The 17,771-nt window shown below is 37.9% G+C and overlaps 1 protein-coding gene across 5 annotated transcripts in view; it reads left to right on the top strand.

Annotated features, from left to right (window-relative positions):
* Positions 1-17,771, top strand: part of RPAP3 (RNA polymerase II associated protein 3) — a 37,494-nt gene that overhangs the window by 8,216 nt on the left and 11,507 nt on the right. For 4 of the 5 annotated variants that reach the window (XM_067564142.1, XM_067564143.1, XM_067564141.1 and 1 more), the window contains 10 exons: positions 1,479-1,601; positions 5,642-5,769; positions 5,978-6,099; positions 6,563-6,633; positions 7,951-8,085; positions 12,144-12,271; positions 13,061-13,182; positions 14,097-14,167; positions 14,310-14,426; positions 16,266-16,477. In XM_067564142.1, coding sequence (XP_067420243.1) covers positions 1,479-1,601; positions 5,642-5,769; positions 5,978-6,099; positions 6,563-6,633; positions 7,951-8,085; positions 12,144-12,271; positions 13,061-13,182; positions 14,097-14,167; positions 14,310-14,426; positions 16,266-16,477 — 1,229 coding nt within the window. Of the gene's footprint in view, positions 1-1,478; positions 1,710-5,641; positions 5,770-5,977; positions 6,100-6,562; positions 6,634-7,950; positions 8,086-12,143; positions 12,272-13,060; positions 13,183-14,096; positions 14,168-14,309; positions 14,427-16,265; positions 16,478-17,771 lie in introns of those variants that run through there. The other variant, XM_067564145.1, reaches the window with a different exon arrangement.

A 17,771-nucleotide genomic window follows, 5' to 3' on the forward strand; every position in this document is an offset into this window, starting at 1 on the left:
ATTTTTTAATGTTTCTGTAGCTTTGAGATAAAAATGTTGTTTTAAAAATAACTAACTTTCTTATGATGGAATTTTGCAATTTAAGATCTTTTAAAACTTTGATCTGAAAAATAAAATACTCAGTAGAATAAGTATTAAGATACTAAGCTCATCCAACTTTTACTGACACTTCAGAAAAGGGTAGAATCTATGTGAGGCTTAGCATGTTGTCAGTGATTAAAATGGTTGAATAGGCACTGTGTGTGGGGTGGAGGGTGGTCTGACAAATATTTCCCTGTAAAAATGAACTTCCTCTTTGATGTGTGATGGGTTTAGTGTGGCTGTGCAAATAACGAATGAGACATAGTAAATGCAGAGGGTCATCTTTAAAGCCCTGCCCCGATGCACAATTTGTTTCCGCATCCGATCTGCGGACCATGTTTATCCACGGATATAAAACAGATATCCACAGATTTGCAGGGCTCTAGCAACTTGTTTGTATATTAATAAACCTTTTCCTACTACTAAATTATAAACTGAGATTCGCTAAAACTAAGTGCAGTGAGTACGCTGAAATATTGTGAAACAAATCATGATTTCATAATCAAAACTGAGGGTGAAAACTTTTTATTTAATTATGACTACTTATGTCACTTACAAATTTAAAAATGAATATGGACTAACTCTATCACTGTCAATTTAAATGTTACTGTTTGGATTACAGATTACAAGTGAGTGATCTCAAACATGCTCTGCAGTCCCTGCTGCAAAGAGCTATACAATTCATTAAGGTGATTCAGGAAAGCACTAAAACATGTGCTTAAATACTTTCTTGAGTAGAGAACCCTGAATAGGAATCTAAAATGCCCAGTGTAGAATGGACATTCGCCTATAACAGGTATTTTTGTAAACTTATGGTTACGTTCTAGTCTCAGAAATAATGGTGTATATTTTCAAATTTATATATTCAATTTTATACTGCATGTACAGTTGTCACTAAGCTCCATCCATAGCATCATTTGCAGTGTTTAAAGATCTGTAGTAACAATGAGCATGTTATAAGAACCCAAGTAGAATAACTTAGTTGTATTATTTTTGGTGTATGTTGTCATGGAGTTGTTTCGTTACCTTTGTCAATATTTCAAAATCAGCTTACAAAAATTACAAATCATACATTTTTAGGCCCCAGTGCTGTATAGAGATCTGCACAAGTGGACCCCAATGCCTGAGCAAAATTGCAACCTTAATTAAATAAAGACAAAACTAAATACTGTCCAGCAACATTTGTAAGCTCTGTCTCACAAGTATAAAATGTAGAATTATGTTAATGCTAAATAAATGCTCTTTTAAGCTACAAAGAGAATGTAGGAGAAATAATTGAGAAGTATTTTTTTTAAATCCTATGTTTATTTTGTCCTCTGTATATTTAGTTATAATTTTTATGGAGTCATGGATTGTAATGAACATTACTAAGTGAATTTATTTTATATGGTTTTTAGGACAAAATACTTGAAGAACTTGACAAAGAAGATAGTACCCATGATTCCTTATCTCCAGAATCGGACTCTGAAGAAGATGGAATTCATATAGATGAAGAAAAAGCTCTTGCTGAGAAAGAAAAGGTTATTGCAACATTAAATGACCCTTTTAAAAAAAAAAAAAAAAAGTGACTCATACATTTGAACATTGGCGGCTGCTTCAAGTCATTGTCCACATGGATTCCACTTCTGGTGAGCATGTGCTCAATTACAGATTCTGTTGGACAGCAGTATCCATTGGGACCATGCCCACACCCTACACACACAGTCCCCGACCCCTGGAAAAGATGTAAAGGGAGCAATGGGCCCAACTATCCCCCAGTTCTTTCTGACTGTGGACATAACTCTTGCAGTGTCCATATACTCTTCTCTGAACTGTCAGTTGTTAGAATAATTAACATAGTTTATTAGGGTAGTAAGTTAATAGTTACTTTGTTACACCATTGGCTAAAAAAAAATTAGATTTGTGTATAGATTAGGGTTGAAGTTACTCTGGTACCTGGTACGTAGTTGCTATGGCTGAAACTAAATCATTGGGGTTTAAAACTTGCCCTTCTTGAGAGGTTGCTATGTTGTTTAAAGATGAGCAGTTTTGGTGTTTCTTCTGCCTTGGTGAGAGACAGAATCCTGATAAGTGTTCAATCTGTTGTTCCTTTTCCAAGAGGATGCACAAAGCCAGGGAGGCCCATTTTAAGCTCTACATTTAGAGCACTAATGAGGGCCTCTTCAGAGCCTGAAACTAAAAGTCCTACTTCCTCAGTCTAGATGAATGAGCATCCTGTTGAACTGTGGCTCTGCATTGAGCTCCTAGGCACTTCCTTGATCTAAGAGTACTGAGTCTGGCAGGACAGACGAACTCCTCTATCCAGCTGTTGTCTGAAAGTGGATGGAAGCAGTGCTGCTCCAGGGTCAAGTACAAACATGGATCACCCTTCCTGGTGACCAAAAAAGACAGACAGACCAGACACACCATGACTCAGGATCTTATGCCCCTGAGCCAAAAAAAGCAGTTGGCAACCCAGACTAGGTCTCTCTCATGCCTTGGCACAGTTGGTCACCAGGAACTTGTGGCACCATCTGAAACCATGGTCTGCACTTCTCTCAGTACTGCTATTGGAACAGCCACATTCAGTACAGATAACGTCAGAGCCTATGACTTAGACTTCACCTCCACAGTGCAGATGTTTCCAACACTGACTTTTTAGGTACCAAATAGTCTTATGGTAACCAGGCTACTGGAGTCATCTTTGCTATCTGCATCAGCTAGCAGAGGTGCTTCTGCCTCTGCCAACTCCTGATGTGGCCATCGTACCGATGAACTCACCTGTTAAATTGTGGGAAGTACCGATGAACTCGTCTGTTAAATTGTTGTGGGTTATAGGAGGACCTCTAGGACACTTGACAAGGGAGCTCCCCCATTAAAGGAAGTATACTCATTTTCTTCGTGTCCTTCAGAGCATAGTAGGAAGATATCTCCACATACACCTCAATCTGCATTGTATAAACCTTATTGGTCAGATAGATTCCAGAGAGTGCCATTATAGGCACAGACCTCAGGAATCTTGAGGAGAACTTTTTTTTTTTTTTTTACTTCTACCCCAATGACCCTCCAGTCCTATGGTATTACAGCATGCAATGTTGCAACCTTCCAGGACACCTTGTACTGCCCTTACTCTCACTACTCCCTGCTCTTTAGTTAGATCTCCTTCTCCTATAAGACACCATAGATCTATTCAGCAGGCTCAGTTAATAGAGTCTCACAGTCCATGATAACAAGCCCATGACAGTGAAGAACAGCAGCTGGAGATGGAAAACATTCTTATTCCCAACAGCAATTTCTTCTGTTTGCCAGATGAGACAGTCACTCCTTTTACTCCTAGCCAGACAGATGACTTCAGGACCTTCTAAGAGCTTTAAAGGCACACAGCAGGTACATTAGAAATTCTGGTAGCGATAGTGTAGGAAAAGCCACACAGATTACTAGGTATCCTGCACTCCTTCATGCCTTGTAGGCTTGCCATGGCCATTAATGAATGTTTGTTAGAACCAGCTGTGAACTTGTGGCAGACCCCAGCATCAATGGCACCTACTTCCAAAAAAGCTGACAAGCAATATCAGGTTTCATCTGAGGGATCGTTGAGCCCGTTCTGCCTTTGAAGTTCTTGGGTGGGGGTCGGGGAAGGAAACAGCACCAAGATATTTAAAGCACAGGCACGTGCGGCCCCAATAGATTCTGCAGAAAGGATCTGATCTTGTGTACATGGGACACATGCACACCAGAAGTGGAATTTGGGTGGACCACACACCTCAAAGAACCACAGTTACTGTAGTTTAAGTAACTATTCTTTTCTCTCTCCCCTCCAATTTCAGCTAAGATATATGGTGTCTTCATTTTGCCAAAGGCCCCTGATTCATCATACTCTTCTGAGTGAGAAGATTCCCTCCTGATCTTCACATAGCATTTGAGTCAACTTCATGCTTGTTAAAAAGGCTAGGTTATTGAGACTGAACCTCCCTATCTTAAATATCAGCACAGCCCTGAAAATACTGTTCTGTATCCGTTTCCTCCACCACCTTGCCACTATTCCTCACCCTGGACCTAAAGAAGCTAAATCTAGGAGGGAGAGAGTAGTTCAATCTCTTTGGCCATGGATCTTGTCCTTGGTCTTTCTGTTGACTTCAAAGAAGGGTGCCAATTCTGATGGGAAGTTTTGGGTTTTTTTTCATTGGACTCCTGTTCCTCAGGATTTGAAATGGGAACACCAACTCCCTATATTTGACTGCACAGAACTCAAATGATACCCATTCTTTATCACTGTCAGCCTTAGCTGGACTTGAAAAATCTTCATATCCTATTGTGAGTCTCCTGGCCTTTCCATTTCACTTATTACATATAAGTTTATGATCTACTATCTCTCAGTTCTGAGTTTCCAGCTTACCTGTATGAGTCTGTTGTCTTGAACAGCAGCTGAGATCACTGGACCCATTCTGTAGCTAGTAGAATTGGCAGTTTTGTCTGAGGCTGCAGCAAGCTGTTAACAGTGGAAAAAATGTGATCTGTATGTCATTCTCATTTCTAAAGGTTGTGTACCGACAACTATCCTAGATCCAACCATCCAAAAAAACAAGAGTTCCATCACTTCTGAATTTATCTTATACATAGCATCTCTCATTTATGAGTTAACCTGATGACCACTTTTTTTATTTGTGGGACACTATTCTTTTATTATCGATTGGAATAGCTTATCTTGACTCATGGGTTGTACAAATATTCCTCACAGGATTGTACATTGGCTTCTTTACTATACTACTGTTATTTCTGTAGGGGATTTTGTTTTAAGATGCTATGTAAATTAATATTAGAGTATTATTGGCAGAAAACATGATTAATGTAGAAAATATACACAGCTCTTGGGGTGCTTCTCAATTCGAAGTGGTGTCAATTCTGTCTTAAATTGTGCTTTAAAATCTAACTTGGTTGATTTAAAATCTAATCCAGACTGAGCTTTCTGAATACAGATAGAAAGCTACTTCCATAACCGTGGAGGATAAATAATAAGTTATTTTCCCCATCCATTCTCCAAATTTCTCCAAATAATACTTGGACAATATTTTGACCTCAGAGTAACTTGGAACATAAAAGGTAAATACAGAAGGTACTATGGCATGATATCTTTAACCTTGGAAAGCTAAAATGTTATGACACTTGTTTGGATTTTCATTGGTAATCTATGAAGAGATTTTAGTAATCATGGGAATTCAAGCATGGGAATTGTGTGCTGAATCTTTTAACTAGCTGGATGACCTTAAAATAATAGCATATGACAAAATAAACCATTTTTATTACAGGGATGATAAAAATTATTGAATGTAGGAAGGTAAGGATCATTTTAGAAATGTTTTGTAAGTTACAGACTAATGCTAGGTTAAAACAATGCCTGGAAATAGACATTAAACTGGAATGTTTAACTCAGAGTTTTGCAGTATGAAATGCTTGTTCTCTTTGCACCATAAAATTAAGAGACTTAAGAGATGGAACTGAAGTGAGTAGAAAGTATTTTTGTTTAGGAAAACTGTACTGTGACATACTGACAACAAGCTTTTTTTTTTTTTTTAATACACAGGGCAATATGTACTTTCAACAAGGAAAGTATGATGAAGCGATAAAATGTTACACAAAGGGGATGAATGCTGATCCGTACAATCCAGTCCTGCCCACAAACAGAGCATCTGCTTTCTTTAGAATGAAAAAGTAAGGCTAACTGTATCTAATTTTTTCTTTGGAATTTTATTTTGCTTTGAATTGTCACCATAAATATATTATTCATCATGCTAAGATCCACAGGTCTGTGTAATATGCATTTTCAGCCTGCTTGTTGTTAGCTTAAAATGGAGCCGTATTTTATGTTTCTTTTTAATCTAAGTGTATTCAAAATAACTAATCTGCAGTATTGTTATAGGTTTTCTGTTGCCGAATCTGACTGCAATTTAGCACTTGCCCTGAATAAGAATTATACAAAGGCTTATGCCAGGAGAGGAGCTGCTCGCTTTGCTTTGCAAAATCTTGAGGGGGCCAAGGAAGGTTCGTCTTTTTTTTATTTTTTTTTAAACAATCATTTTAGTACATGCAAACTATTCATATACTTACTACACTAAAGTTTCTTTTTGTAGATTTTTTATTTTTATCCTTGTTTATAGTGGACTCTTGATTTCCATTTTCAAGAAGAAATCAAATGGGGTGCCAGATCGAGTTTATCTGGCAAGTTGAAAGGGGATACCATATAAGTCTAAATAAGAAGAGTAGTGACAGGTAGTTTAGGAAATAATTGCATTTTAAATGGCTTAGAATACTAAACTCTATGTGACATCTTGCATTCTTAGTGCAGTGCACCAGTTAGCCAATTTTGGTTTGTAGAACCACAAAATGACTTGAAGCTGTTAATTAAGATTCTGGTGAACGTTAAATGGACTAGTTTCTAATTTCTCACCTGTAACACTGTTATATAAAAATACGGGATTTTGATGTCCCTCTGTCTACTGTTTAGATTATGAAAAAGTTTTAGAACGGGATCCAAATAACTTTGAAGCAAAAAATGAACTCCAGAAAATTGATCAGGTAAGAAATGTGGATTGTTGCTAAGTCTGATAAACACCTTTTTTATATGTTGCTTTATTCATGATGCCAGAAAACCCTTTGTTAATTGTATATTTATCCTTCTAGTACATAGCAATATTTTCTTCTAGGATTTTAAGGAAGTTTGGTCTACTTTTTGCAAATTAATTAGCATCGATCAATGAAATGGTAGCTTAGTGGCCTACAGTGGGTTAACCCATATAAATCTCTTTGAAAAAATCTGTGGATACCAATATTGTGACCATGTTATATTTCTAACCTGTTTTTGATTTCTCAAACATTTTTCATTCTCCTGTCTGTTCTTTTGTTTATATTTTGTTTGTGATCAGTCCAGCACAAGTAACATAGTAACACTGTTCATAAGCGGAAGAACTTTACGTGTTCTGTTAGCCACAGAGTAATTCTGGTGACAGCATTCTTGAATGCAGCTCTATTTATGCCTCAGATTAATTTTTGTAGGTGATACAAATTGGAAAGCGTGGTGAATGGGTTTAAGCATGGTAGGAGATCTATGTGGATCAAAAATATGTGGTAGGTCCACCATGCAAGCAATGTACTTTGAGAGAATGTTGACTATAATGAGCTTGATAAACACAATTTTTTCAGTATCCAAAAATATATCCCTCTTATTTTGGAAGCATTTGGAAAAGTTATTTTTAAAACCAGTCTTTACCCTTTAAACATTGTAATGAACTCTAAAGTGATACACCAGCTCCAGCTGGCATTATACAGACAGTGTTGGGAATAAGCTACAATTGTGCTTCAGAAACTGGAACATCAGAATCAGAATTTTATTGCTCTCTGCTGAATATTTTAACAAAAATCAAAGGGTATGCTTCACAGAGATGCTGTGATGGAAGCATGTGATAGGTAGACACTTCAACACTATGAAGTGCCCTAGTACCTTTTTGAAGAGTTAGCCCCTTAAATGTTTTTATTTCTAATGGTGAGAAATTGTACTATATGCATCTAAGTTATAACAAAGTTAATGCCTTTGTCCGCACCAGAAGGGGTGTAAGTTCTAATGTGCACCAGCATACTGCACATTAACTGGCCAGTATGAAACCTGCTGGTGCCCATTAAAAGTTCCCTAGTGCCCATTAATGTAGTATTGTTTGAAACTAGGGAACTTTTAGTGCACATCAGTGGAGTCCACACAGGCCAGTTAGTGAGTCAGCTACTAGGGCATGTTAGAATTTACACTTCGGCCTAGTGTGGACAAGCCACCATGTAGGCAAGCTATGAGTGTTTGAGAGAGAAATATGAGTTGAATAATATTGCTGATGCTATCTATCCCAGGCTCTAACATCAAAAGAAAATTCACAACAGAAAGAAACAGAAGAAGTTGGAAAGAAGCTTCAATTAACAGAAGAAGACAAGAAGCAAATTGAAGAGCAGCAGCTCAAGCAGAAGGCTATTGCAGAGAAAGATTTGGTAAATTACATAACGTTTACCCATGGGAAAAAAATTAGCAAAATATTTACTCAAGATAAGTAATAGTATACTCTACTTTTACTGTGCAAGTGTGAACAAGAAGCATACATAGTATCTTTTTTTATTTTGTAATTCATTCCTTTTGTTCATCTGTACCAAGCGGGTATTGTTTAAGGGCGTGAGCAGGGATTTTATCTGGCTAGTGCCCATTGTTTGTTATGGTTCAGTGGCTTTTGTATTACAGTAGCACCAGGAAACCCCAAATTGGATAGAGGCCATTAAGCATTATGTGAGGCAATATTCTAATACATTGTAAAAGTGTATTCCTGCTCCAAAACCTTACAATCTAAGAGCCTGATCCTGCAATGTATTACACACAGGCTGACCACCATGTGCCCACGTGAAGCTCTCAAGGCCTAAGGATATGTGTTCACTGCTGCGGCAACAGGGATAGATGCAGCGGCATCGATTGAGTGGTTCTGAAGATCCACTCAGTCGATCGGAGAGTGCTCTCTGGTTGACTCCATTAATCCACCTCCCCAAATGGAGTAAAGCAACGTCGATGGGAGGGCATCTCCCATCAACGCAGCACCGTGAAGACGCTGCACTACATGAACATAAGTACGTTGATGGGAGATATGCAAGCTAAGTTATGTAGCTTGCACATCTCCTGGTCAACCGCTGTTGCCAGTGTAAACCAAGCTTGATGAGATGAGGCAAAGTGGTTTCAACAAACAGGGAATGAGGGAGAATGTGGGTAACACTGACAAGAATATGTGGTGCCTAATTAGCTTATTGTGATTGACAGTTGTTTTTTGACAGTTGTTTTGGTTTTTGCTTTTTTAATGATCAGAAATAAAATAGGTACAAGTAATCTCTAGGGGTCACCTGCCCTTATTATAAGTTTGCATTTCCTTATTGACAGTGCAGACTAACTGGGTCTTGATGTGGGACTTGGAGAACAGAGTAGTAGTTTTCTGTACTAGTTTGGGGAAGGTCTTCCATGCATGAGGGGGTGATTTGGAAGAAAGTGTGGGAGGAGTTCATAATTATGTTGTTAAGGCTGGGATCATTGAAGGGTCAGTGGGTGATGCAATAATATACAAGAGCAAATAAATAAAAAGGGATGGAGAACCGATGGGCCTTAAATGTGAGGACAAAAAGCTTTAATCTGATGATGCTTACAGAAGGAGTTTGTGGAGATAGGGCTGGACACCATGTTCATGATCGTAGGAACATGGTTCCTAGAGTCCTGTGATGATGTCTCTATTGTACCTTTGATTAAAAAAAATTACTTTTAGTCCTCAAAGTTTTTACAGAAGTCTTGTGAATGTAAACCAAGTGTTACTGAAGCAGCAATGTCTGCCTGAGTTTACCTGTAGTCTGAAATAGTAGTTCCAAGAGCTGTGGATTTACCTGTTCATCTTACAGGGCTGTTAATACTGAAAGGGCCTTCACCTTCACCACCTCATCTTGGGACTCTGTGAAGTGTGATAAGGGCTCTGTTAGCATGACTCCATCATGTGCTAAATTGGTGTTGGAACGGGCGGATTCCTCATTCCTTCAGGACAGAACTTATCCTGCCTGAACATAGGGACCAAGGTCTACAAAGGTAGTAGCGTTGGGGCCCCCCCAGCATTCCAGCAAGAGCTTCTTGTGTAGGAGGCCTTTCCCACCACAAGGAGGGGTTTTGGGTGGGCCTGGCCATGGCATGAGGGCATAGCCACAGCATAGGGATGGGGATAAGTAGGGTGTCCTCCATGTGGATGGGCCCTGGATTGCCTTACTCCAGCCCTGAGTGGAGATAGTCAAAGAGGGAAGGATGACATAATTGGAATGGACTAGGAAGAAGATTTTAGAGCATCATTTGGAAGTGGGGAGAGGGGGAGGCTGTTTTGGATTCTGAGAAGCCCAGCAAGGAAAAAATGGCAGTAGGGAAGATAGGAGACAAGGGCCAAGAAGAGGGTTCTAGTAGTGTGCACAACAAGAAAAAGCCAGATCTTGGAAATATTGTGGAGGAAGAAAATTTGGACATGACCTGGCTCTATGAGGGCTAGAGAGAGGACAGAGTTGAAGATGGCACCCTGGTTTTGGGCCTGTGTGACTCTCAGGATAGTGGTCATGTTGATAGTGACAGAGTGGAGAGGGGAGATAATTTTCATTTTGCTCAGGTTAAATTTAAGTTGATAGGAGAAGTCCATGAAGAGATGTCAAAGAGCTGGACTGAGTGGCAGGATTGGATGGAGACAGAAGTGTAGATGTACACTTTGTCACTCATTGACATAAATAGCATAGGTGAAATAGGTGAATGCTTAGCGTAATCCAGAGACAGAGAATGCAGAGGAAGAAGAAAAATGAGCAAAGAGTGGATCTTTGAAGCAGGAGGAATGAGGTGTTTCCACCAAAGGAGACGCTAAAGGAGGGCAAGGAAGAATGCTATTTCATGAATCGTATAATCAGCTGTTAAAAAAGCAGCCAAATGGTCAAGGAGGATGAAGATGGAGTAGAAGTCCTGCAACTACTCTCATGAGTTCTTTAGAAACTTTGATAGTTGTATGGAAGAATGGAAGGCAGATTGAAGAAAGAACTAGGATGGTGTTGAAGGAAAGGAACTTAAAGCAATGATTTTAGAAGCAGAGAGCTAATGGGAAATGGAATGATAGGTTGGGGTCAAGAGTGAGTTTTTTAGGATGAAGGAGACCATTGCATGCTTATGCTTGTGAGGGGAAGGAACCTGAGGAAAAAGAGGAGGAAGTAAGAGTGGAGATCAGGCAGTAAGAGATGGGATCACTGGGACAGATGGAAGAGTTAGAGAAAAACAGCATGTGAGAATCTTCAAAGCTTTGATCTTGAAATTGAGGAACTGGAATGAGATGTAGGAGAACTGGGTTCAATCCCTGGGTCTGCCACAGACTGCCTTTGGACAAGTCATTTAATTTTCCTGTGACTCAGTTTCCCATCTGTAAAATGGAGTTAATACTTCCCTATCTTATAAGGATGTTGTGAGGATGAATCAGTAAATATAAGGGAAGCACATGGCTATTCAGGCCATTTGGGGAGTGATTGTGGAGGGAAGTGGGGTGAAACATTAAAATAGATAGACTAGGAGGCAGCTGCAGATTTGGCTCTGGAATAGAACTTTGCTCTTTCTTTTTTTTTTTTTTTTTGTTGCTGGGTACACCTGAGCCCTAAAGACGTCAGAATCATCACTCTGCCTCTTTGCTGCTGTTTTCTGGGTCTCCCAGAAGGAAGGTGGTGAATGCCTTCCTTGGAAAAAAACCTAGGAAAAACCCCCACAATGACTCCTCATCCACTGTGCTGTCCTCTCCTTCCCAGTAAGAAGGCAGAGTAGGAGAGAAACATAGACAGTAATTGCCTCCTATATACCTCCAGCAATACCTCCAAATACCAGTAAATACCTCCTATATATATATACCTCCTATCTGATTTCTACTCCTTACATCTGATGAAGTGGGTTACAGCCCACGAACGCTTATGCCTGCAGAAATTAAATTTGTTAGTCTTTAAAGTGCTACAGGACTCTCGTTGTTTTTGCTGTATACAGACTAACACGGCTACCCCTCTGGAACTTATAATGGTATAGTTTCACTACATCACTTATTTTTCATCAGTATTTTTGTTGTCATATTTTCCAAATGAATCTGCATCAATTTACTTCTCTTACAGAGTTAGTAATAAATTTAATCAAAAGTTGGCATTTGGTCTTTTTATCACAATCTTAATATATATCACCTGGCATTGCTTATCTGGTCTGTTATGAGAAATTAATATTATAAAGAATTATATGAGTAGTGGTAAGGTTAAAAAATTAATACATGTCTATTTTTTCCAGTGTGTTCTCTCTAAATACGAAAACTAAGTAGACATCAGGCTACTAAAATATATCTGCTTTAATGTAGTAAAGTATTTCTCATTTCTAGCAAATTTTAAAGTGCATTAATGTGATTCACCTTGTTAGTGTTTTTTAAATGTTCACTGGTATATCTAATGTATGTCAGAACTTCCTTAATGTACAATTTTTCCATCGATTTATGCAGGGTAATGGATATTTCAAAGAGGGAAAATATGAAGCAGCAATAGAATGCTATACACGTGGTATAGCAGCAGATGGCGCCAATGCACTTCTGCCAGCTAACAGAGCTATGGCCTATCTCAAGATTCAAAAGTAAGTGGTGTTGTGTGTGCTTCTCTATTCTTTGTAAATGGGAACAAAAAATGATACATCAGAGTTTCATTTAAATTCAAACAGTTACTACCATGCATTCTACACTCTTCTTAGAATGAATATATTTTATACTGAAAACTTGTTCAGTGTCTCCTTTAATATATGCATGTGTCATCTTGTGATTAATTTTTAATGAAAACATTTTGAAAAAGAGCAAAATAGGGTTAGATTGAAACGACAATGAAATTTGAATCATTTGCTCACAATTTGACCAGCCCTATTTTTCTTACTCTTTAAAGTTCTGTGCAACTATTCTTGCCTTTTCAAAGTACCTGTCTCAATGCTGTTTGTGTGTGACAAAAAATAAATTTGCCAGCAGTTTCAGAAAGGATGAAAGACTCTTTGACAAAAGCTGGGAATTTAGATCTGTGATCTGTCACTAGATGTAACATAAAAACTAAGGCTAAAATTTTCAAACCTAAGTGCCTAAAGTTAAACTCTTAAATTGATATTTAATTCACCTAATAAAAGAGGCCTGACTTTCAAAGGTGTGCTGAGCTCCTGAGCCTCCCATTGACTTAAGCGTGACCTGGGGATGCTCAACACTTCTGAAAATTAGGTTACTTCTGTTTGTGTTAAATGTGGATTTAAGGACTTAATTTTAGGCCTCCAGATAGTAAGCCTTTGGTCCAAATGTTTACACCTTGGAGAACTATTTATTTTAATATTGAAAACGGTTTTCATTGCATGATTAGTATAATAATCTTTTAAAACTTCTTTTCTGCTAAGATATGAAGAGGCAGAAGAAGACTGCACACAAGCCCTACTACTAGATGTTTCCTATTCTAAAGCTTTTGCCAGAAGGGGGACTGCAAGAGCAGCACTAGGAAAGCTAATTGAAGCTATGCAAGGTGAGACTTTGAATGCAAGTAAATGTTTGTGATGGGTTAGGTACCATATGTAGATTTATTTTGTCCTTATTCTTTAAACACCTAATAAACAAACCAATCTATTGGCATTTCCAGTATATTGGGGCAAGACTTCTAGGTAAACCACTTTTGGTACTGTACCATGATTATCAAATCTCTTATTCTTTGCCTTGGCAAACCAAATTGAATATTTATGTCTCCTTACACCCTTCATTCATTTGAACAGATAATTTTATTCCACCATAGATTGCAGTGAAACATGAAACAAACATGATAAAACTAGGAAAGTCAGAGTTAAGGTTAAATTTAAAAGAAATCCAAACATGTTAAAGATATGAAAATGCACAATTAAGGCACCTAAACAACCTTAACTCCCTGTACTGTAACCATACAACAATCACATAATTATGATTAAAACATCTTGGTGTTTGTAGTTCCAGTTTAAGTAAAAAAAAAAATTTTTTTTTAAAGTCGCACTGGTTTTTTTTATCAACCCTGACACCTCATGGTATCACAACAGGACAGAGTTATGGCTCTTTGGGTATCATAAATGTGCATTTCTAGTTCCAGATTCAGTGCAACATTCCAATCAATCTTAAATATAGAGATGTAACTGGTTACATAATAAATCTTATTTTAACTTAAATTGTCTTTTTCTCACCTAATTATAAAAAAAATCTTTATTACGAATTATTAGCTACTAGGACATAGTTTAGTTGTATTTTTTCTAATTTAAATGGAGTTAATTTTTATATTTTTAGTTTGTTTGTGAACTAATTTTAGAGAAAGTTACCTTTAGGAAAGACAGATACTTTAAATTAAAAAAAAAAAAAAAGGCCAGAAATACTTCAACGTTGAAATGTATACATATTTTTTCATGGTTTTTATTCACTTAGATTTTGAAACTGTTTTGAAGCTGGAACCTGGCAATAAACAAGCAATAAATGAACTAACCAAAATACAGAACGTATGTATGTTTTTGACTATTTTATTGTAATTTGTTAATGGAATAGTTCTGTGCTTAGATTATATATATATATATATATATAAATGCAATGAGTTTCATAACCAGTCTTAACATTTTAATTATCTGAAAAATTATCTTTAAGGAATTAGTTGAGAAAGGGCTGTGGACTTATCAGGAATGTCCTGAACCATCAACAGAAGAAACAGAAATACAAAACCTGGTGCAGCCCATTGATAAACCCTTACATCTCAGATCAACTGTAAGTAAGCAGGGAGAGAATATTTTGAAAATATAAAGGGGTTTGGAGAAATAGTGGAGTTCAACATTTAGCTCCTTTCTTACCTGTTGTGTTGCAAATGAAAACTGATATTTGGCATGAAGGCTTTTGGTGTAAGAATTACAAATGCCTTATTTTAAAATATACTAAGATAATAAATACAGTTTGCAGGTACAGATTTCTACACACATTAGACCTGCACAGTTCACACATTTTAATTCTTTGCTCTTTCATACATTTGCAAGGTAAATTCCCTGGGGGGAGTAAGCATTTACTGTGTTTTATACAATGCAGAGCACACTAATGTTTAACAAATAATTTTTTTCTTAATTTAATAACTTCCAAACCGGTTTATTTCTTGACTCCATTAATTGTGCTATAAACCAAATGAATAACAGACTAAAGTTAGGCAGAAAAGAATATCTTTTACTTTAACTTCGAAAAATAAGTGTTGGATTAATTGCATCCAATTAATTGGTATTGTATTTATACAAATGTAATAGATTATATTTTCTTTAATTTTAAATTACACTTGATTATTGCAGCTGTAGCATTATTGATGTGGTAATTTTCAGCTTAAAAACTACACTAACTGGAGATACTAAATATAAATTAATTTGTCCTTCATGGTTCCATTAAGGTTAGACAAATACAAATTTACTGTCCTACTCTGCTCCTTTTTCACTGCTCTAGCAGTACAAAAAGAACAGAAACTTTCTGTATCTCCACAGCAGAGGCCCCACACCTCTCCTGACACAGGGCAAGATGGCTTGTGTCCATAATGGACTGCACTTTGGCTATCTGGAGGACTGTTCTTTGGAGATTGTTGCAAGCTAGCATAGTTGTTAGAGCAACCCACGCTGTTCTAACCTAAGGTGGAGCTGGGGTAGAGTTGAGAACTGGGAAGTCAGAAGTGGCTCCATGATGGCATCTTTGCTGTGCTAAGCAGATTTTAGGCATGACACAGAATCTGCCCCAGAATCTCTTGCATTCTTCTGTACTTCCCTATAATGGATTAATGGGGCAGTTTTAACTTGAGTCACATTGCTAATAATTGTATGCACAAATATGCACAACACACTCTGCTCCCAAAAAGTTACATTCAATAGCTGGAATTCAGCCTTGATTTGGGTGGCTGGTAAAAAAGACCCTCAAGTCATATGAAGGGACTGCAATATGAGGTGTTAGAGATCAAAGTAATTTATTAGCAAAACTGGAACAAATAAAAGTCACAATGTGTAGGCAAGCTATGGAATTCACTGGCTCGGGATGTAATTTAGTCAGTGTGGCTTGATTTTAAATTGGGCGACCACAGACCCATTTGTGTAGTTATTCATGCAAAATAAGTCTAGTCAAATATCACATTGCTACATCTTGCTTTTGAAGTCAGGATACAAGATTTGATTGACTAATGGACTGATCATGTATGATAGATTCTAAATTGGAAGATAAAAAATGCCTCTCAGAAGAAGTATGACATTTTTTTTAATTGGGAAAACAGAAGCCAAAAATGGGGAGACTTTGAGGTGAGGATGCCCCCTGAGATAGATGAATAAAGTAAAATGGTAGCAGGGAAAAGAAGGTCAAATGAGAGGAATATTTTTAATTTTATAAAGAGTTTTGCAGCCACAAGTAGTTATAAATATGTAAACGCACTGTATATTTTTATTGTAAAATATTTGCACTGGACACCAGCACGCACTCTAGCATGGTGGCTCTGGGGTTCTAGCTCCATTGTAAACAATAGTCTTTTATTTGTAATCTTTACAAAGAATAAAGTAAAGAGTATCCGACTAACCTGAGGTGTTTTGTTCTATTTAGAAACCTTTGAGAAGAATATTCATTGAAGATGTTGGTGATGAGATGCAGAATATTGATTTGCCTACCACTACTACTCAAGTCACTAATGGGAGTAATTCTACAAGCGTAGAAACAATAAAGAATCCAAATCAAGATGACCTCTTAACTACAGCTGATACTCCAAGAGCAAAACAATTGAAAATAGAAGAAATCAGTGATACACCAGCTTTTCAGTGAGTATAAATAAACTTTGGTATTCTCAGATTTGATAAGCAAACATGGCTGGGTATGTAATCCTCATCCTCAAATTATTATATGCGTTGAATATTGCACTAAAAAACCTTGCTTAAATGTAGTGGTAATTAAAATTTGAAAACATAACTACTGTATTGTTTTTGTTAAGTAGTCCTGTAGCTGTACACACCTTGTTTGAAGGTTTACTTTAGAAACACAGGTTCAAAGAAACTGTGTGTGTGTGTGTGTGTGTGTGTGTGTGTGTGTGTGTGTGTGTGACAGAGAGAGAGAGAGAGAGACTTTTCTTTTTTTAAACAAATTTGAGCCTTTTAGGTGCAGGTGGACAAGTTGTTTTTAGCTTAGATTGTTTTGCTCAGGTATTCCAAATATTTGATGGAAGTTGTGTAATCTTGATGTATAAAATATGCTACATTTCCTATGCACTACATCTTACTCAGTTATAGAGGGTCAGCTGAAAATCTTGCCCTAAAATTCCCAAAAGTGTTAGAGCTCTGCTCTGCACATCAGGGAAGGGGAAGCAACAACGATGGTATTAAAGCATTTTTTTCACCACTTCTCAAATTGTGGAGGCAGCCAGGAGCTTCAGGCCTGCTCTAAGTTCTGTTGACTGGTAAGAGCCTGTGGCAGGGTCAGATTTCAGAGCACCCCATTGTGGCCCAACGTGGCACTATTCACCCTGTGTCAGTTTTCTCCCAGCTAGTAGTCTCTGTCTGTCCCACCCAGCAAGGTACTCGTAACAAACTTAAACAGTAGTCCCAAGTGCAACATAAACAGAAAGGTTCTTCACCCTTCTTGGCCCAAGTTCTCAGTTCTTTCCCACTCAGCATAGACCTCTGACTCTCAAGGCGTTTTCCTCCCTGGGAGCCTCCCTGCTTCCAAGGTTAGTTACAGGAGTCAGTCTTCTTCCTGCAACCCTCAGTCCACCAGGCTGTCTGCCTGGGAGTGACCCTTCTCCAGAGCCTTCTAGAGGAGACAGCCCACTTCCTTCAACCAAGCTTTTGAAACCCGTTGAGGTTATCCCATAACACCTTTCCAGCTGGGACTAATAATTAAACAGGACCATCTGCTCCCTAGCTGATCAGATTCAGTTGGAGGGAAAGGGTAGCTGAGCTGTCACACACTAGACAAAGCCCAGCTCCCCTTGAAGAGCCAGCCAGCCTGTGATAGGGTTGTTATATTGACTGGAATCATTCTTGGGATGACTCCTGAACTGGGTGTGTGCCAGATAGCTTCCAACATTGAGGTGTTGGGAATCCTTGGTTGGCTGTTTAA

This window comes from Emydura macquarii, unplaced genomic scaffold (assembly GCF_026122565.2).
Source record: "Emydura macquarii macquarii isolate MOO-44397 ecotype Brisbane River unplaced genomic scaffold, CSIRO-AGI_Emac_v2 contig_2636, whole genome shotgun sequence".
NCBI lineage: Eukaryota > Metazoa > Chordata > Testudines > Chelidae > Emydura > Emydura macquarii.